Source organism: Psammomys obesus, unplaced genomic scaffold (assembly GCF_907164565.1).
Source record: "Psammomys obesus unplaced genomic scaffold, mPsaObe1.curated_primary_1811, whole genome shotgun sequence".
NCBI classification, from domain to species: Eukaryota; Metazoa; Chordata; class Mammalia; order Rodentia; family Muridae; genus Psammomys; species Psammomys obesus.
This window is the reverse complement of record NW_026586816.1, coordinates 13,516,340-13,537,689: the sequence shown is the minus strand read 5'-3', so window position 1 is coordinate 13,537,689 and position 21,350 is coordinate 13,516,340. Positions and strand designations below refer to the sequence as shown.

General features: G+C 41.2%; 1 protein-coding gene across 2 annotated transcripts; it reads left to right on the top strand.

Moving 5' to 3' along the window:
• Window positions 1-829: 829 nt before the first annotated feature.
• Lamp5 (lysosomal associated membrane protein family member 5) lies at window positions 830-12,784 on the top strand. Of its 2 annotated transcripts, XM_055602658.1 has the most exons (6): window positions 830-1,315; window positions 1,830-2,002; window positions 2,375-2,506; window positions 2,631-2,736; window positions 3,742-3,930; window positions 11,912-12,784. In XM_055602658.1, the coding sequence occupies exons 1-6, from the start codon at window positions 1,252-1,254 to the stop codon at window positions 12,088-12,090; spliced, it is 843 nt and encodes a 280-aa protein (XP_055458633.1). In that variant the 5' UTR covers window positions 830-1,251; the 3' UTR covers window positions 12,091-12,784. The 2 variants fall into 2 exon arrangements, with proteins under 2 accessions (XP_055458633.1, XP_055458634.1); XM_055602659.1 differs by lacking the exon at window positions 2,375-2,506.
• Window positions 12,785-21,350: the final 8,566 nt, after the last annotated feature.

Genomic DNA, 21,350 nt, shown 5'->3' with positions numbered 1-21,350 from the left:
TTAATTCTAACTGGTCATATGACATTTGAGAAGGTCATTTAATTTCTCAGTGTTTCACCTTGGGGTAGGTATAACAATAACCTTGCTCAGCTTCCAGAGTCATGGGGAAATTCAAACTGACAACATAGGTAAAAATGCTTTGCAGTTTGCCCTCCAACACGACATTGGCTATGACATTATGTTTAAGGCGATTATTATTTATTGACCTAACACAATATCCGCTAATAAAAGAACTATTTAAAATATCATTGCAATTAATGAGGGCACTATGTCTACTCCAACAGCGGTGCATTCTGATTTGTAGAGCAAGAATTAAAAAAAAAAAACAAACAAACAAACCAGTGAACTACCAAAATGCAAACATGGGAATTATCTAGTAATGTTTGCCTTTCTGCTCCACTTAGAAGCTTTAGAGTAATACCCGTGTTTTCGTTACATAACTACAGGTCTTCATATACAGTATAGTTCCAAATTTTCTGTCCTACAAGACCCCAGATAATCCTGCATGCATACAAGCTTCAGGTTTATTTGAAACCCTCTTAACAGAATGATCAGAACTATTTGCATGAGGCTAGCACAGGCCACATGCACTCAGAGAGTGGAACTCACGGGCTGCTTGGTCCACAGGGATAGGCTGCACTGTGTGGAGCCCCTTTTGAAGAGGTGTCATTTTAACTTCAGACTCAGCAGCTCTTGAGCAGATAGAAAGGATGTCTCTGAAAGCAGGAAACTGTTGCCATAGCATTTTCCTTCTCGGTTCCTGCCTACCCTCCTTCTCAAAATCACGCCAATCTGAGCTTTATGGGTTTCTTTCAGGGCTCTGGTAGCGTTGTAGCTACAGTACATATTGACTGTACCTGGTGGGAGGGTTTAGTAAGTCCGAGGGTGGCATTAAGTTTCGTAGGAAAGACTCATCTTTGCAGATACCATTGCAGAAAAGAAAGCAGACCTGGGTAGAAATTTCCTCCCCCACATCACCTCAACCCTATTGGCCCTCTAAACAAGCCAAATTAAAAATCCTGAAACACAACCTCGTTATTTCCAGCACTCTTGGCGTGGACAGCTCCTGCATCCTGGGCCCTTCCTCTGCAGTGTGCCGCGGGAGGACTACAGCACGGGACTGACCCGAACGCTCGCTCCTCCCTGTCCGCCCCCGCCCTTAGCTCACTCTACCGACCACTTTGAGGGATTTCCTCCCGGTGCGGACTTTGCAGCAGAAACACATCTGCTTGGTTCACGGCAACTGCGAGCATGGATCTCCGAGGAAGAGCCCTTCTCAGCGGAGACATACTTCGGATTCTTCTAATGCTCTTCCGTGAGTAGCGTCTGGGGACCAGGAGTACAGGATGCACTCTGCAGAGACTCGAATTAGGTTTAAAACTGGTCTTTATGCTTTGTGGTTATTTGGGGCTGGTGATGGGAATGGCCCATCCGTGTCAGAAAACTCCGGAGACCTACACACCTGTGCGGCATCACCCAGACAGAGCGCTAGACAGACCGGACTCATGGTGGTGGTGGTGGTGGTGGTGGGGCACAGCGCTGTCAAGATTTGGCTCCCCCCCGCCCCCACCGCAGGACATTTTCCTTTTTAAAAGCCCAGTCGTATTGTAAGTAAGGATTTAATTTTATTTTCGATTTTGTTTTCATTATAAATCAGAGGCAGTGAATTTGAGTTTGCTAGCGCTGTGCTAGGGAAATGGCTTGCGGAGCACACAGCTTCAAACAGGGAACTTTGCCACTACAAAGCCTGCAGAGAACCGGGTCTGATGTCCTAAAGCCGCGGGCTAACTGAGACCGTAAGCGAGGGGATTGCTTTGCTTGTTCCGCAGATGCAATGGCCCGAACCGTGGCAGAACAAGAAGTGGAAAATCTTTCCGGCCTTTCCACGAACCCAGAGAAAGACATATTTGTGGTGCGGGAAAATGGGACGACGTGTCTCATGGCAGAGTTTGCAGCCAAATTTATTGTACCTTATGATGTGTGGGCCAGCAATTATGTGGATGTAAGGAATCTTCTTCCTCCCCAGCTTGCTCCCAGGGCTGCAGGGCTAAAGAGTACCCTTCCTCCAGGTCTGCCCAGACCTCAGTGGCCTGCCTCTTCCCCCCTAATCCCCTGCAGGCTGTTCCCGAATGCTGCATGTGGGTTCCGGCTTGCAACGCCTTCTGCTCGCCCTGCCTGCTTTAAAAGTAACCCCCCTCTCTGCTCCCCTCCTGGATGGGTGTGCACGTAAGATTCTACCCGCATGTTCCTGGACCCCGGAGCGCGCGGGCACAGGAGCGCCCAAACCTGCAAGCTAGAGTTTGGACGCGCAGCCCTTCCCGATCCGCGCCAGGGCTCGGCAAGCTGAGGGGGCGCGGGGCGTGTGTGTTCCCAGCTGATCACAGAGCAGGCTGAGATCTCCTTGACCAGGGGAGCTGAGGTGAAGGGCCGCTGTGGCCACAACGAGTCGGAGCTGCAGGTGTTCTGGGTAGATCATGCCTACACACTCAAAATGCTCTTTGTAAAGGTAATTCGGTGCGGGGAGCGTAGAGGGATGGTGAAGCCCGCGTGGGTGCTCGTGGTAGTGGCCTCTGGGCTTGCCCATATTAAAGCAGTTGGAGCGGTTCATAGGAGCTTCCCCATCTTGGCAGGAAAGTCACAACACTTCCAAAGGATCAGAGGCGACTTGGAGGCTGAGCAAGGTGCAGTTTGTCTATGATTCCTTGGAGAAGACGCACTTTAAAGGTGCGGTGAGTGGTGAGTAGTCCAGTGGGGCACAGGAGCAAGGGGCAAGCCAGAAACATACACTCCGCCTTTGGGTCTTGGAAAAGGAGCTCTAGGATTTTTGCTCTGAGGACAAGCAAGCCTGGGCCTGCGTGGTTTCCAGGGTCAAAGAGGTGGGAACACCTCTGCATCCTCAGGAAAGCCTGGGTCAAAGATCCGTGAGACTCAAGCTGAAAAATGACATTCCTCTGAAAGGGGCACCAATGAGTTTTGCTATTATTCTTTTTTTTTTTTTCTGTATCATGGATTGATTTGCTCTCATGTGTTAAGAAAAATACAACAAAATAAACAAAAACAAAAACACAGGAGGACACTGACAGGGTTGGGTGGCCTGCAGGATCTTTCTGTGCGCACTGGTGTAGTTCTCTGGGGCTTTAATTGCAATCACCTCAGGGCAGGTTTTGTATTTTGCCTCTTAATTCATTTCTTTTCCCTGTCCGTTCTCACCCAGGACTTCCAAAAACATCCCAGCTAGAAGAATGCTCATAACTGAAGGTGCAATGTGCCTATCTGCAAGCACTATCAAAGAACAAAAATACATTTACAAGTATTTTTTTTAAAGCGAAATTTACTGTCTCACTTGAAACTAGGCAAGACCTTCCAACATTTAGGCTCTGCTTTTGATTTTCAAAGAACAGCAGCCTAGAGCCAGAAAAGGAAATAAATGGGATGGGAATTGTGGAGACCTGTGTCACTGTCCTGTCTTTGGAGTCACTGACTGAAACCTTAGTCAAAAGGGGTGTGCTTTCAGGCAGCACACTTCTTCCAAAATGGAATTCCAAACTAATGTCTAATGAGGACAAGCTCAAAGTCAATGGTAGACATGGTCCTTTATCCTACAAGGTGTCTTTCCTGAAGCTCTAGCCCTGGGAATGCAACACCAATAGAAGGCATAGGTTTTGGACTGAGCAGAGAGCTCCCCAGGCTAGGAGCAGTGAGGGTACATCCCACCTAAGTGCTGCTTTGCTTCTCCTGCAGCTGGGAAGCACACAGCCAACTCTCATCACCTCGCTGCCTTGGTAACCCCAGCTGGGATGTCTTATGAGTGCCAGGCTCAACAGACCATTTCTCTGGCCTCCAGTGATCCTCAGAAAACTGTCACCATGATCCTGTCTGCGGTGCACATCCAACCCTTTGACATCATTTCTGATTTTGTCTTCAGTGAAGGTAGGTTAGGATGGTGCTAAGAAAAGGAAAGGGGCCTGATTTTAAAGATGGGTTAGAATAGGGACTTACTGGGCTACCAGGATGGTTTTTTGCCTGCAGTTTCTTCTAAGCTCACATGGCAATTTTCACAGGATGTAGAGGTTATAAGGTGAATGTGTCAACTTTCTGCAATACCCACCCCTACTTACCCCTTTACTCCTTTTTATTTTCTTCACTCTTATGTGAGAAATTATTTAAAGGCAATTTGATATTCTGCTTATTTCCCATAGGCAGATTCTGATTACTTTATTTGTACTTTCCACTGGGTTGGGGATTACTAAGTGAATAGAATGAATTATTTAAATGTTCATAATGTTGGAGGATCCCCATCAGAGTTACCTACCACTATTTCCCAAGCTATTCCTCTTTTACCCCAGTGAAGCTACTGCATAATCTATAACCTACAAAATGCTTCTATTAACCTTGGATAATTATCCCCAAAGCATTTGAGAATTAAGATGGTAAAATTTTCCTTAAGAGAAAGGCCAAATTCTTTTGTGTATCTCCTCCTGCTTCTCTTCTTTCTCCTCCTCTTTCTCCTTTTCCTCCACCTCCTCCTTTCTTCCATTTCTTTCCTTCTCTTACCCCCACCCACTCTCTCCCTTTCTCTTTTCTTACGTCTTTCTGTGATGCTTTTGGATGGAAATCAGGTTCTCATCTTAATGCTTTACCATGCTGCTACATTCTGGGTCCAGGATCGGTTATTCACCTAGGCCGGTTATTATTCATCTTGTATATATTAACATCCAACACAGCACTAGATCAATTCAGATGTCCAGGTAACTGATGAAATAGATGTGCTGATATTCAATTGACAGAGTCTTGCATATGTGTATATTTTAGGAGTGGAAACTAAGCTGTAGAGCTCAGGATCCCAAAATTTTAAATATTTACTTATTATAGGAGTATTTATAAAATGTAGCACTGTCTTTCTTACACTGAAAATATGTATTTTAATGCATATATGAATATGAATGTGTATATATGAATTACATATAATATGACATAGTATGTTGTTGATGACCCAGAAACTCTTTACAAGAATACTGGACCATGTAGTATCCTTCCACATGGTTATTACTACAGGCACATTTAAGTTCTAGTGAGACCTTTTAGTGGCTTTTGCTGTCTGCTCATCAGTCGTTACTGGCTGGCTCTCCTTTGTTTCTTGCCACTTCTGGTGTTATAATTGTTGATTTTACTGGTTGATTTCACCACTATCCCACTCAAATATATTCTGGATTATTTCTAAATTGTTTTTAATTATATATGATATATGTTTAAATTTATATACAGACAACTTCTGGATAAAGAATAGAACTACTTCATTGAAAAATTAGTGAAATTCATCACAGAGAATTAGTTACAAACAGTTTGTGTCCATTCCAAGGTAGTGGACGGTTAAGATTGCTCATCACACATAGAGACTATAAGCATGCATATTTTCCCGAATAGAGACAGAATAGGCACAGGCAAATTGAAATATTACCCAGGCATTTCTAGCTAGTAATTTTGATGTTCTCACCTGTATAGTGCCCCAGGCTCAGGTTTTAGTACTCTTGGGAGGAGGCAAGCCTTATTCAGAATCATTCTTGTGGCTTTGTGTGGAATATAGTCTTTTGTTCCTGACTCCTCCTGTCTATGCTTTATAACGTCTGCCCACCACTGTCTTGAAAGATTGTTGTATGCCACTTAATGGAATTGGAAAGAGTCCTTTGGGTTGCCTTTCGAGGTTGTAACACTGGAATTCCCAGGTGTGTTGTGTTTATGTGTCTGTGAGTGGACTGTACCTGCCAGACGAGAGGCTGTCTGGTTATATACCTACATAGCCACTATAGCTCTTGTATGCACATTCAGATGTGTGTGTTCATATTTATGTGTATTATGCATGTTTGAAAATGTCCAGGGGGATGTTGTGAAAAGTCCCTTTCTTGTGTCAGGAGGTTTTATCTGACATTCTTCACAGCTGCCCACTTAGCCTATGGTATGAGATAAACAAAGAAAGGTCAGTAAAATGGTTAAGTGGACAACCACTGGGGCTGAGAGCAGCCAGATGAGGGTTGACATCTTTATCACACATTTCCCTTTAAACGCATTGGATTTAGTGATAGTTTTGATCTTAATTTTAATTATCATAGTGAGTTTGAATGGCAGAAAACACAGTTGTGACATTAACAAGCAGTCTGCTTCTCTAGCCCTGAGGTGGGGCTCCACACATCAAGCTCCAGGTGATGCGTTGATTTACAGAATCCTTTAAGGGTTTGAAGGATTAGAGGCAGAGACATAGAGCAAGCTTTGGTGGGTGGGGATTGGTAGGGGTTATAGAAGATGGGAAGCTCCCCATAGTACAGAGGGAGAGTCATAATTTGAAGACATTTGGAGAGGAGAGAAAGGTTAGGGACTTCCTGGAGGAAAGGGGGTCCTGTGCCTAGTGACTGTTCAGCAGCGTAGGAGCAGTGCAAGCTGTATGAGGGGATATAGACAAACGCTTTAGGTAAAGCATGAAAATTCTCATGAATATCTAAACAAAAGCCAACTTTTACTGCTGTTTAAAGCAGTGAGACCAATTTTCATTTGTTTTGGGTGGTAGATGACATACTGCGAGATGTACTGATAACATGGCCTACAAAATAATATCAGCAATATTGGTAATACATTAGAAATGATGATGTCCAAAACAAGTTTTGACAGATAAATATATTTTTTTTTTTTTTTTTTTTTGTAATTCAAAAATTTTACAATGTCAAGTTAAATAGTTTCTGGACTTCTTTTTTTTTTTTTTTAAATCTTTTATTTATTTTTTATTAATTACACTTTATTCATTTTGTATCCCCCCATAAGCCCCTCCCTCCTCCCCTGCCAATCCCACCCTCCCTCCCCTTTCTGCATGCATGCCACTCCCCAAGTCCACTGATAGGGGAGGTCCTCCTCTCCTTCTTTCTGATCTTAGTCTATCAGTTCTCATCAAAAGTGGCTGCATTGTCCTCTACTGTGGCCTGGTAAGGCTGCTCCCCCCCAGGGGGAAGTGATCAAAGAGCAGGCCAATCAGATTCGAAATGGCGGTGGTAATGGCTCAGTGGTTAAGAGCACAGTCTTCTCTGGACTTCTTTTAAGGCTGATGAAGTTCTCACATCTAAGCAGTTTTTAAGGCATTTTCAGAAAATATGGAAGCTCATTGTAGTTTAGTTAAATATTTTATTTTTGCTTATATATTTACTTTTAATTTATGACACACTCATTTCAATGTACTATAGTTTTGTTATTCAAATTACTCAACTATTAAAAGATGGTATATGATTAAATGTACAATTACCTTCTAAAAAGGGATTGATCATGCATTCACTGAAATGATATTTTTGCAGGTCTGAAGAAATAGTAACTGTTATATTTCTTAGTAAAAAACAGTAAGCAACTAAAAACAAGAGTGAGAGGAATTTGGAGATTCCTCTGTGTGACTGAGTCTATAGAGGCTGCCATGGTTTGTGGCCTTATAACTACAAGGCCCTTCCTTATCAATAGGCAACAGCCATTGAGTGAGGCTTCTAGGGCTATACAAAAAAGCAGGCACCAAATGACTAAACATTTGCCTACTTGGGTTGTTTTGAAAATGATTGGGTTCATAAAAATTTGAGTTTAGCATCAGTAGGCTTTTGAGCTAAAGGGTCTCAGCCTGCAATAAAGAAATAAACAATGGAGAGGGCACATTTGGCTCATTTGTATACCAAACACACTTTATGCTGTCACCTGCTGTTCAAAGCACCCTGTGTTTCTCAGCTGGGGTTAATTAACTTGTCCTTCTGCAATTAATTCATAGTATAACCTCTTGAGGATCTAGGGGATTTCTGGCTGATGGCATAGGAGATTCTTCATTGGGAGGAGTGAATAATTCTGGCTATTTTAATGGCTTGGATGAAAGAAAAATTTGGCATGTAATGTCAGAAAAACTCAATAGAGCATAAAGTTTGTCTCTGGTCTCCTTTATTAGAAACTCACATTTATAGATATTTAAAACAGGTCACAAGTATATTGGGAAAAACTGTCAAACAAAAGATACTAAGATCCTCACATACACAGGAGTATAAGAGGTCCAGAAAACCCTGAATTCATGAGCATTTACACTTTGGTTTTTGCCTTTTCCTTTACTTTCAATGTTCTGTGCTGAAAATTGAGCCCAGGGTGTTGCACTTGCTAGATAAAGGTGCTAATCTTGAACTCTGCACCACTGACTCTCTGAGCATTTTTTTTTTCATTTTTCTAACCACTGGACTGAGAGACGGTGCATGTAGGAGCTAATGCTGTACTGGAGACTTTCTTCTATGCCACACCCATGAAAGAAGGCCTTGGTGAGATGCCTTGTCATAAGCATTTTGATGGTCTGCAGATTCCAGAACATGTAGGCTTGTGTTTGATATATTATTCCCCAGTGTGGAATTATTCCCTTTGCTATCATGGATTACTGCATGTCAATACCTCCAGAGTAAGCAGCCAGAGGGAGGTGATTCCAATGCCCACCACTGAGGATTGTGTTGAAGGCTTATATGTGGAACCTGAGCACAGGGCCATTCAATCAGTCATAGAATTCTGTGTACAGTCACTGTCTTTTGGAGCCAAGGTGTGGCATGCCATAGAGTTCTGGCCACACACTCACCAATGCCATCCATTACTAACCGCTGTTTTAAGGGCATCAGTTTCCTGGAATTTTTGACCTGCCTTGCAATTAAAGCCCATCGGATTGTGTTGGTATGGTGAAGACCAAGGGGAGAATGGGTGGACCATGTGCATGTCTGTTACACGTATTGGCGGCACGTATGCACCCTTCTTGTCTAGTGAGAAATGGTGTACACAGCACATGCTGTGATCCCAGCACAAAGATTCAGCCAATCATCATTACGTTACTATGTTTTTCGTATATAATACGTAAGTCTTGATGAACCTGCCATTCACGCTAATAGTTTCTCAGTGAACAAAACTCAAGAGCAGAGACAGCCCACACACAATGTAAAAGAGGATAAATCTTATCTCTAGCAACACCTAGCACTGTCAGACAGCAGAGGGATTCCCGGCTACACAAAGGCGATCCTTCTATTCATTCAGAAACAGTCTGGAGGTTAGGAGAGCCCCAGTTTGACATCTTGCCTGTCCTAGTAGTGCTCCACTGGGGCACAATGAAAAATATAATGTTTCCAGATAGTGTATACAGATTTAAAATGCAATACAAGAAACAAAGGCCACAACCACCAATCAGAACCTGATCTGGGGGTACAGTGTTAAGATGAACGGAGCCTAGTTGGCTGTGCAGCTGGCATCAGATGTTTTCTGTATTGTCTGATCTGTTTCCCAAGTCACTGAGTTGCTGTTCATCTTTCTCTAATATGTACCAAATACGCAGGCCTGTGTTTTGTGTGATTTAAAGCCTAGTCCAGCCAGAGTATGAAGGATCCCAAATCATAGCCAGCATGCATATATCAGTAACGAAGCACACACGTTGTTGAATCTCAGATGAATAAAAAATACTTTGATCGGTGAATTTTGAGTGTCTTTTCAGCCTTCCATGCATTTTATTTTATTTTATTTTGTTCATAAACACTATTCTGATTACATGTTCACATTTTCACCAAATGTCCTTTAATGGGTCATAAGCTTTACGTGATAGAGAACAGAATAAAGTATTATGTGTAAGCATTTTATCACTGAAACAAAATTTCTGAGATTAGCTATTTTGAGACATGGTCTCACTGTGCAGCACAGGCTCACTCCAGACTTGCTGACATTCTCTTAATTTTTGCCTCTTAAGGTTGGGATTACATTATATGCCTCTATGGTGGCTTTCCTATTACGCTTTTTGACATTTCTATAGCTTGATTTCATCTCATATTCCCCTTTCAAGTGGCTTTAGTTCAGATTTTTCCTAAAGTAACAGAAGACAAATTTTGAAAAACAACAATAGTGTTCTTACCTCTTCCCCCACCTCTCTCTGCCTTAGCTATGCTGCAGTTACACTGTGAGACCGTATGTTTGTTTCCAATGGGGCTTACTTTACCTCTGGGCACAGTGCTTAGCCCTGTGATTCCTCCATTGCTTATGCAGAAAAATTAAATAATGTCTTTTTTTTTTTTTGGAGTTGTTGTGGCATTCCATTAGTGATAACCTTTGTGTTTAAAACAGAATGTTAATTTAAGGACCATAATCTAGGTGTGCCAATGTACACCTTTAATCCCAGGAGGCTGAAGCAGGAGGATTATGAGTTCAAGGACAGACTTAATATACAAAATGAAAGTATCTTAAAAGAAATAAATAAAGAAAAAAGGAATCAGGAAAGTGTTTAGAAGCTGTATACTGGAGTGTAATTTCCCATTCGTTCTTATTAGAGGGGAATGATTTCCAGGGCTCAGGAAGCTTCCCTGCTCTTTCTGCTTATCCTGTGTATGGTGAGAAGACAATAACATCACAGGAACTTAGGAAGAGTCTAGCATATAGTAGTGACTCAGCAAATGTTTGCTGGTACATATTGACTTGAAGCCTCAGTCCTTTGGAAGAGATAGCAAAATTTGAGTTATTGCACACAAGACTGAAGAGTTTGTTGAAAGGTCCCTTAGTTATCTACAAGGTGTGACTATCAGAAGGGCTTCTAGAATTTCCCATTCTCCTCCTCTTCTCCCACCCTTCCTCCCTCCTTTTCTCCCGCCCTTCCCCTTCTGCTCTTGATTCTCTCCCTTTGTTCTAGGTAAGATTGGAAACACAGGGCTATTACATAATTTTGGATTTTAAGATAGTGAAAGCATAGTTGTGAAGTGTTGCTGGCATGTTCTCTCTCAGTCTAAATGCAGACTACATGGATTATTATAATGTAAATATTCACCAAGGTATACATTATTTAAAATTATAGTCCAAATTTTAAAGTATGTATGCATTTTAAAGTGTCATGTTTAAAGTGCAGAACAATTGATAGTACATAATTCAATGCATTTTTACATATACTTGACATCCAGACATTGATTAAAGTACAAACCATTCTCATCACAACCAAAGTTCTCTTGCATTCCTTCTCCTGTGTGTGAATACCTTTCAGGTTTCTAGGACCATGAGCTTAATTTTACCTGTTCAAGAACTTCATAGGGATTGGGATGATATAATCTGTACTTTTTGGTGTCTGGCAATATTTACTCAACATAAGGATTCTGAAATTCACTAACTTTCTAATTTGTAGCCATATTTTATTGTTGAATAATAGTACATTTTATGAATATACTGCAGTTTATTCCATTATGAATATTTTGATGTTCCAGATTTGATTTTTCTCAATAGTTCTTATGGATATTTTCCTTTTAGTCTTATCATTTTCTTTTTGGGTGATATTGTTATAGGGAAAGAAATGCTGGGTTCAAAGGCAGATGTGTATTTTTCTTTATAAGGGATCAACAAACTGTTTAATAGTTTAACAGTTTAACCAGATAGTTTAACACTTTAACGGCTTGACAGTTTTTACTATATTCAGCAAGTGTTGAGCTCCACATGTTCCAGTCATTGCCAGCATAAGTTATTTTCAGTCTTCTTGAATATATTGTGTTTGCAAGTAATTCTGTGCATGTTAGATTTCAATTAAAAGTTAAAAAATGTAATAAAAATGAGAGTGGTTATATCTAATTCCAAAACATTCGAGAGTTGAGTAAATTCTTCAAGTAAATTAAAATTAAATAAATTCCCTGGATTTTTTGATGGCTGTCAGAAATCTAATAACTGATTACTGCCTTGCTAAACTGACCAATGCTTAGTTTATATTATGTAGAAATATTAAGGTTAGCTAAAAAAAAGTGACCTGTAAATCTAAAAGGCTTTCCTAAGAGGTTGTTCCACCTTTGCCTTTATCCTGCTTTTGCTAGGAGGGCCTGACCTTCAGAATATTTTCACTAGAGCTCACCGCTTTTCTTCTTTCTCATTTCAGAGCATAAATGTCCAGTGGATGAGCGAGAGCAGTTGGAAGAGACCTTGCCGCTGATTCTGGGCCTCATCTTGGGCCTTGTCATCGTGATAACACTAGTGATTTACCACATCCACCATAAAATGACTGCCAACCAGGTGCAGATCCCCAGAGATCGATCCCAGTACAAGCACATGGGCTAGGGATCTTTAGGCAGACTGCCTCCAGGTCCTGCCCTTCACAACTGGAGCGACAATGGCACTTTTCACCTGTATACAGGATCCACCAACATAGCTACACTCTAACAGGTCTGGGAACCTGAGGCTTGCCTGGCCTGTGTCCATGCTTAAACCCAGGGGAGGCAGGCAGGTCTTGGGGTTTTTGGGTATAATGTTGGTTGCTGTGTTCATGCTGGGGAGTAAGTAAGGGTGGGTGGGTAGGTTATATAGACAGCTTTCATGCTCATGATGGCTTAGCTTTGACTTCATGACTTTGTAAGTCTACAGCATGTAGAAAGGAATCTGTGGCCCTCACATTTGGAAACTGGAAATGCTTCCTTTGGAAGACCTCTTTAGGTCAGAAGAAACAGGGTGCTTCACTCCCTTGGCCTCAGCTGGCTTACTTACACAGTTTTCAGTGCACACAAAATACAACCTCATGCTCCCTGCAGCAAGACCCCTGAAAGTGACCCATGCTTCTGGCTGGCATTCTGCATGTCTAGTGATTGTTTTGGGAATGTTTCACTGCTCTCTGCACCCAGTGACTCTGCAGCACAAGAATCCGTTAATGTCACTGCACGGTTGTTTGAAATTCATAATGTGTCGGGTCCTAGTGAAGGGACCTGAAGAATCAATCCATGTGAGTTTGCGTTTGAAAATGAATTAAAAAAAAAAAAAAAAGCACTACACACCAGCCTTTGGATGCTTTTGTGAAACAAGAAAACAAAACTACAATGGTTTCTTTAGTAACCAGAAAAGGAGAGTGGATTAAAATCAATATTATTTTTTATTTTAATGGGGACAGAGATGAAATGAGGAGAACGTTGGTTTTCCATAGCTGTCTTAGGATTTCTATTGCTGTGAAAAGACACCATGACCACAGTAACTATTACTAAAGAAAACGTTTAATTGAGCCTGGCTTGCAGTTCAGAAGTTTAGTCCATTGTCATCATGGTGGGAAGCACGGTGGCATGCAGGCAGACATGGTCCTTAAAAGAAGCCGAGAGTTCCACATCTGGACTTGCAGGAAGCAGAAAAGGAATGACACTGGATCTGGCTTGAACTTTTAAAACCTCAAAGCCCATCCCCAGTTACACACTTCCTACAACAAGGCCACACATCTTAATCCCTCTCACTAAGCTTTCAAATATGTGAGCCTAGGGGACACAGTCTTATTCAAACCATCACAGTAGCCATGATAAATACCTAAATAAAACAGTTTATAATGTAAAAGGCTTCAGTCCTTGATCACTGTAGAACCATAATATTATAGTATGAACCTAGTGCAGAGGATGTCTGTTCATCTCATATAGCTGGGAAGCAAATAAAGGGTACAGACAGGGGTAAGAGGCTCTTTGGTTTCTTTTTTTTGTGTTTTTTTTTTTTTGTTGTTTTGTTTTGTTTTTTACATCAGTGAGATTTTACTTTCTTTGTTTTTAACTATTTATTGATTCTTTGTGAATTTCACACCATGAACCCCAACCCCATTCAACTCCTTGTCCCTTCATATTCACCCTCTGTCCTTGTAACCTCATCCCCAAACAAAACAAAACAGAACAAAATCCTCAAAACAAAACAAGACCCCAAACCCCATGTCACTGGTGAAAACTGTGGTGTGTCACTGTGTGTTACACAGCATACCCTTTTACTCAAACAGCTTTACTTGCAAATGTTCATTGCGATGAGTTGTTGGTCTGGTTTGAAGCCTCTGGCTTCTGCTAGTTCATAGATCCAGCAGTTCATAGACGGTGTAGGCCAACTTTGAGCCTTGGCCAGTTCTCCCAATTTGCTCAGGCAAGGGGCAGGGCCAGTTCTTCCATTCTTCCCCCCCATGCTAGCAGGGCCAGCTCTACTGTGCTGCCCAGGCATGATGGCAGGAGGTAGAGGGCTCTCCCCAATGTTGCAACTAGTGAGGCCAGCTCTCCTGTTCTCTTGAGCTTAGGGCCAGCTCTTCTGCACTCACTTCATCAGGCTGAGCTCTCCTGCAACAATGCTATCAGAGCTACCTCTCCCATGCTGCCCACATGAGGGACAGAGCCAGCTTAGCACAGTGCTTGGATATCCATATGGCCTCAGAGGGCAGCCCAGGATAATAACATCCACATGGCCTTTGGTGGTAACTTGGGCCATGGACATGGACACAGCCCTCAGCTGCAGCAGGATCATGGACCCAGATATGGCCCTCAGTGGCAGCCTAGAGCAGGACGTCACCATGGCCTCAGGTAGAAGCACAGGCCACTTAGATCAGTTTGGATCCTGATGGCAGTACAGCCAGCCCCTGGACATCAACATGGTCTCAGGCAGAGCAATCCAGCCCACTGACATCCTACAGTGGCAACATGAGACAAAGGCATTAGTCATTATTACTATTCACCATTAGTGTTACTATCATGGTTGTTTCCCACCATGCCCTTTAATAAGACAGCCTAAGATTATACTAAAACACACTATGCATTCTTTTGAACCTAGTCTTATTCTCCATAGCTTTGTCCCTCTCTGGATCACAAACTGAGCAAGACAAAGGGGAGGCACACAATACAGATTTCTGAGCATTTCTATTCCAAATTCTTCCTCATAAGTTTTATAACTCTGACCAGCTCTGAGCTACTTTCATGCCTATTGCCATTACTTTACATTCTGAAGTTGCTCTTGGAACTGGAATAGAAGCTGTGGCTCATCTGTTCATATTGCATAAAGAAGGAAGAAAACAAAGCAAACAGATAAACCACAGATGCTCAATTACCCTATTAGCTGTTTTTTTTTTTTTTTTTTTTTTTTTTTTTTTACTGGGAATTGAAACCTAACTCTGCCTCTAGGCACAAAAGGATAATGGGTCTGTTTATCTGGAAATGACAGACCAAATGATGTATATGTAGATTTCTTTGACAGGAAAATAACTTTTCCTTTAAAAGTGTGTGTGTGTGTGTGTGTGTGTGTGTGTGTGTGTGTGTTTGGTGATGGTAGTGGTGGCATATGTATATGGTAATATGCTTGTCTGTAGACACACACAGAGGCTAAAGAATGACTCTGGATGTCTTCTATTGTTATCTACCTTATTTCCTTGAGACAGAAAATAGGTTCTCACTAAACTTGAAGTTTGCTGTTTTTGCTATACTGGCTAGCCTGTGAGCTCTTGGGATCTGCTGGTCTCTGACTTCCCACCTAACATTAGCATGACATGTATGTGTGGCCATATCTAGCTTTTAAAAAGAATCCAGGTTCTAGGTATCAGAACTCAGGTCTGCATGTATATACTACAAGTGTTCTTAGTAAGTTATCATCTTAGCCTCAAGAGTGAGTTTACTTTAAATTCTCAACATGGTTCTTTGCAGCAAAAAGTTATTTCTTGCAGCAAAAAGTTTCCACTAAGACTTTGTCAGAGGGCAGGGAACAGTTACTTCCTATCCAAAGCTCAAGAAAGTTCTCCAACCTATATAAAACGATTGTCCGTACTTTCCTACCACTAAAGCTGAGCAAAGCAACATGGAGATGGGAGGCACCAAAAAGATATGAATGGAAAAATGAGAAGAAAGATGCTAAGATGACCATCTGTACCAGGCAATTCTAGTAGCAGTGTGCTTTTTGAATGGGAGGGCTCATTGTAGAGGAAGTCCAAATTATCATTAGACACAAACGTTCTTCTGAAATTACCAACTGAAAAAGACAGTTTTTACCTGAAAACCTTATATCTGGTTGTTATTGTGCCTGCATGTGTACATTTTCTCATTTGAAAATGGAGCTTCAGTTTTGCAAAGTTATTTGAGGATGCAGGAAAGTTCTTTAGTACAGTGCTGACCTGCTGGAGTTGTTCCACAAAAGATGTGATTAATGACATTCTTTCCTAGTACCTTTCTTAACATTCTAACTTCAATTTTATTTACCAAGGAGGGTTCATGATCAAAAGGGACTAATGTAATTTTTTTTTTTAAAACAGGAATCCACAATTTTTCTCTGCCAGTTTATCCTGAATTCAAATTATGTTTCTATGCAAAGCTTTTCTCTAGCCAAGCAAACTGATCAGGTAGTTGTATTTTTGCAGGGAGGGGAAATATCCAAATCCACAAATTTGGATAGGAAAAAAAATAAACTTCAATATTTACTAACCTCACAGAAAGATGTGATTTATTTATGAACACAGATTTCAAACAACTGTAGAAATTATAAAAATTGTAAACAGAAACAATTATGTCACATTTTTTAAAAATTTTATTACACTTTATTCACTTTGTATCCCCCCATTAGCCCCTTCCTCCTCCCCTCCCAGTCCCACTCTCCCTCCCCCTTCTTCACGAATGCCCCTCCCCAAGTCCACTGATAGGGGAAGTCCTCCTCTCCTTCCTTCTGATCTTAGTCTATCAGATCACATCAGGAGTGGCTGCATTGTCATCTTCTGTGGCCTGATGAGGCTGCTCCCCCCTCAGGGGGAAGTGATCAAAGAGCAGGCCAATCAGATTATGTCAGAGGCAGTCCCTCTTCCCATTACTATGGAACCCACTTAGACACTAAACTGCCATGGGCTACATCTGTGCATGGGTTCTAGGTTACCTCCATGCCTGGTACTTGGTTGGAGTATGAGTCTCTGGGAAGACTCCTGTGTTCAAATTTCTGCTTCTGTTGCTCTCCTTGTGGAGTTCCTGTCCTCTCCAAATCTTACTACTTCCCACTTCTTACATAAGATTACATGCACTCTGCTCAACAGTTGGCCATAAGTCTCAGCATCTGCTTTGATAGTCTGCAGAGCAGAGCCTTTCAGAGGCCCTCTGTGGCAGGTTCCTAGGTTGTTTCCTGTTTTCTTCTTCTGATGTCCATCCTCTTTGCCTTTCAGGATGGTTTTAGTCAGGGTCCTCTCTCTTGATTAGTTTTTTGAGATGCACACATTTTAGTGGGTTTATCCTATGTTATATGTCTATATGAGTGAGTATATACCGTGTGTGTCTTTCTGCTTCTGGGATACCTCACTCAGGATGAGCCTTTCCAGGTTTCACCATTTACCTACAAATTTCATGATTTCCTTATTTTTCATTGCTGAGTAACACTCCATTGTGTAGATGTACCTGAATTTCTGCATCCATTCTTCAGTTGAGGGGAATCTGGGCTGTTACCAGCTTCTGGCTATTACAAATAAAGTTGCTACAAACATGGTTGAGCAAATATCCTTATTGTGTACTTGAGCCTCTTTTGGATATATGCCTAGGAGTGGTATAGCTGGATCTTGAGGAAGCGCTATTCCTAATTGTCTGATAAAGTGCCAGATTGATTTTCAGAGTGGTTGTACAAGTTTACATTCCCACCAGCAGTGGAGGAGGGTTCCCCTTTCTCCACAACCTCTCCAGCATGTGTTGTCACTTGAGTTTTTGATCTTGGCCATGGGTGTAAGGTGAAATCTCAGGGTCGTTTTGATTTGCATTTCCCTAATGGCTAATGACCTTGAGCATTTCTCTGCCATTTGATATTCCTCTACAGAGAGTTCTCTGTTTAGCTCTGTTCCCCATTTTTTAATTGGATTACTTGGTTTGCTGGTTTTTAGCTTCTTTAGTTCTTTATATATACTGGATATTAGCCCTCTGTCAGATAAAGGGTTGATGAAGATTCTTTCCCAATCTGTAGGCAGTCGTTTTGTTTTGACGAAGGTGTCTTTTGCTTTACAGAAGCTTTTCAGTTTCATGAGATCCGATTTATTGATTGTTGCTCTTAGAGCCTGTGCTGTTGGTGTTCTGTTCAGGAAGTTGTCTCCTGTACCAATGAGTTCTAGGGTATTCCCCACTTTTTCTTCTAACCGATTTAATATGTCTGGTTTTATGTTGAGGTCTCTGATTCACTTGGACTTTAGTTTTGTGCAGGATGATAAGTATGGATCTATTTTCATTTTTCTACAAGTAGACATCCAGTTGGACCAGCACCATTTGTTGAAGATTCTATCTTTTTTCCATTGTATGGTTTTGACATCTTTGTCAAATAACAGGTGTCCCTAAGCATGTGGGTTTATTTCTGGGTCTTCTGTTTGGTTCCATTGATCCACCATTCTGTTTCTATGCCAGTGTAATGCAGTTTTTATTACTGTTGCTCTATAGTACAGTTTAAGTTCAGGGATGGAGATACCTCCAGAAGATCTTTTATTGTAGAGGTTTGTTTTAGCAATTCTGGGTTTCTTAGAACTATTTTGAAATTATGGTAGCTGGAGCTAGAGAGATAGCTCAGTAGTTAGCAGCATATACTGCTCTTGCAGAAGACCCAAGTTTGATTCCCAGAACCTTTGAGATTCAGGTAATTGTCTATTACTCCATGTCCAAGGGATCCAACGTGGACAACTGCACGTATAGGCCTAACTTAGTGAAAGTCAAGTGTCCCCCAATGACTTGTACAAGGGACTGATTTTGTACATGCTGCCTCAGATTATGTAGTTTTTATCATCTTAAAAGAGGCATATCACTTCATTTCTTTTTTTGTAGCACAATCTCATGAGCCAGGTTATGAGACACTTTTTTTTTTTTATTATTTCTTGTTCAAAAGTCTTCTAATTAAACCAGTTTGGACGAGTATTCTCTGATTATCACAAATTTTCCTTAAGAAATCAGACTTGCAGGGTGTCTTCTATCACTTCTACCCAGCTCTGTCCTCCTTTCCTGTTTGATTCTTCCCACACAGCCTAAGTTTTTGAATCCTAGAAAGGGCCCATTGACATAGTTCAGGTTTCTTTAGAAATCTTTGTCTCTTATATCCTGTCAGTTGTAAGAAATGATAAGCTAACACCTCAATTTCATCCTCCTATTTTTTCTTACTTTTCCTACCAAATCAGGAACTAAGGCATTGGACAGCATCCACATTATTTTTCCTGTTGTAAATTTTCTCTTACTTGTGCAAATATTTTCTAAGGATATAGCTGAATCTCAGTTGTATGACTTTTTGCCCACAGCAAAGACTATGAAACTATCTCCATAGCCTGTTTTTAATTCCACTCTACATGTTCTACTTTCAGGGGTTGCATTACATCCTCTAGTCCATCAGCCATGTTTAGAGAATTCTCATAGTCATGTGACAGACTACATTTACAAAGAGACATGCACCTTATATTATGCAGAAAAAGTAGATTACCTTTGAACTCACTTAAAGATGTTCCACCCTTGTGTAGCTTGACCTTGGTTACATGTTTTATCACTCATAGCAGAAAGCACAGATCTGCTACCAAGAAGTGGCAGCATCCCATACCACACAGGAAAAGGTAGTCTTGATGGAATTACCCTTACAGACGTTTTACTCTTATTTGGATCAGCCAGCCTCAGCTGCATGTCTTATTACCCATCACAGATATGATATAAATGCTGCTCTAATAATCTTGGCCTTTGTTTGGGTGCTCATTATGTTGCCTGGCTTTTCCTGGGAAGAGGTGAACAAAAATCTATTTACCTTAGATAAGGCACTGACTACAGTCCAAAGAAACAACTCCACCTGACTGTTTCTTAAAAAAAAAAAAAAAAAAAAAAAGGGTGAGTTTATTCAGGTTTCTCATAAGAGCACAAGGAATTTAGTTACTTACAGAAATGTGGTTGGCTTTCAGACAGGATCTCACCAAACCAAACCAAACAACAACAACAACAACAAAAAACCAAAAAATAAAAAAACCCTCCACTCAGTGTTGGTACTGATTCACAAAAAATTGCATTCCTAAGGATTCTTGACGAACTGGTAGACAACAATGGTCTTCTTTACCTCAGCAACTGTTTGCTCCCTATGTAGCAGTAGAGGAGAACCTCCTGAGTTTTTTAAATCTTGTTGAGTTTCCTGTATATGATGAATTTCCTTTCCTACTCCAGGAGAGAATGTTTCAATTTAAAGGAAATTGTCACATAGCATTTGGTTCTCTCTTTCTCTGCATTCTGGTAGAAAGTTTTCCAGAGTCACTGCACAAAGTAAAGAATTTGTGTTTAAATGACTGTTTTAGGTTTTCCTTTTGTTATAGCCCATGCTAAATAATGTAATCTGAAAATGAAAATATAAAGCAACATGCTTATACTGACAGTCTTCTTTGTGCATTAATTCAATTTATGCTGCATCATGTCTGTTTCACTAGATTTTTCCTGTTATATATTTTATATTTAATCCAGGTACAATCTGTCTTTCTTTGAAATATCATTATCTATTTCTTTGATTAAATTGACCAAGGAGTCTGATTCTGAGACGTTAGTTTCATAAAATGATTTTATTTTATTTTTTAGTAACTGCCAATGGATGTTTTTCTAAGTGGATAATAGGAACACAACCGTAATTAAATTTGATTCCACTTACATACTGTGACTTTCAAAAATAAATTTTATGTCCATTCAAAACCAACACATCTTTTGAACTGGGTGACTTTGTACAAGAAAAAGAGACAGCAACAGGAGACAATGGCAGGATAGTCTAGTCCTTCTTTCTCCTATGTGTCTCCCATATCACGGGGTCTCACACTGTGACATGGCCAAGTCTACAGAGACTCATATGGTGGCCACCTTCTGCTCATGTGTCTGACATCAGCTGACTTGAGATACTATTGGAGGGAAGTTTTTTTAAAACTCATTTTGGCTCTGCCTGAAGTCTACAGCCTCTGCTGTTCACAAGAGATGCTATGTAGATGATACACTTGCATTTCAGTGTCACTCTGACCTCTTTCCCTGCAGGATAGAAGCCATATCTCCTTAAAGTTCTCTCCAATGTACATTGCGGTTATGTAGCTTATTACTATAGAAAATTCCAAGTGTGTGTGTGTGTGTGTGTGTGTGTGTGTGTGTTTCCACACATGCATGAATGTGAATGCCAGAGCAAGCTTACCAGAGTCAGTTCTCCCTTTGTACCATTTGTCTCTGGAGAGTACACTCTGGTCACCAGGCTTGGTGGCAAGTGTCTTTTCCACTGAGTCATCTCTCTGGCCTTACTTTTTTTTTTTTTATTATTTTTTTATTTTTCTTATCAGTTACATTTTATTAACTCTGTATCCCAGCCGTGTCCCGCTCCCTCATTCCCTCCCAATCCTACCCTCCCTCCCTCATCTCCACCGTGCCCCTTTCCAAGTCCACTGATGGGGGGACCTCCTCCCCATTCATCTGATCCTGTTTTATCAGGTATCTTCAGGATTGGCTGCAAAGCCCTCCTCTGTGGCCTAACAGGACTGCTCCTCCCTTGGGGGGTTGGGGAGGTCAGAGAACCAGTCATTGAGTTCCTGTTAGAAATAGTCCTTGTTCCCCTCACTATGGGAAACCAATTGGTTACTG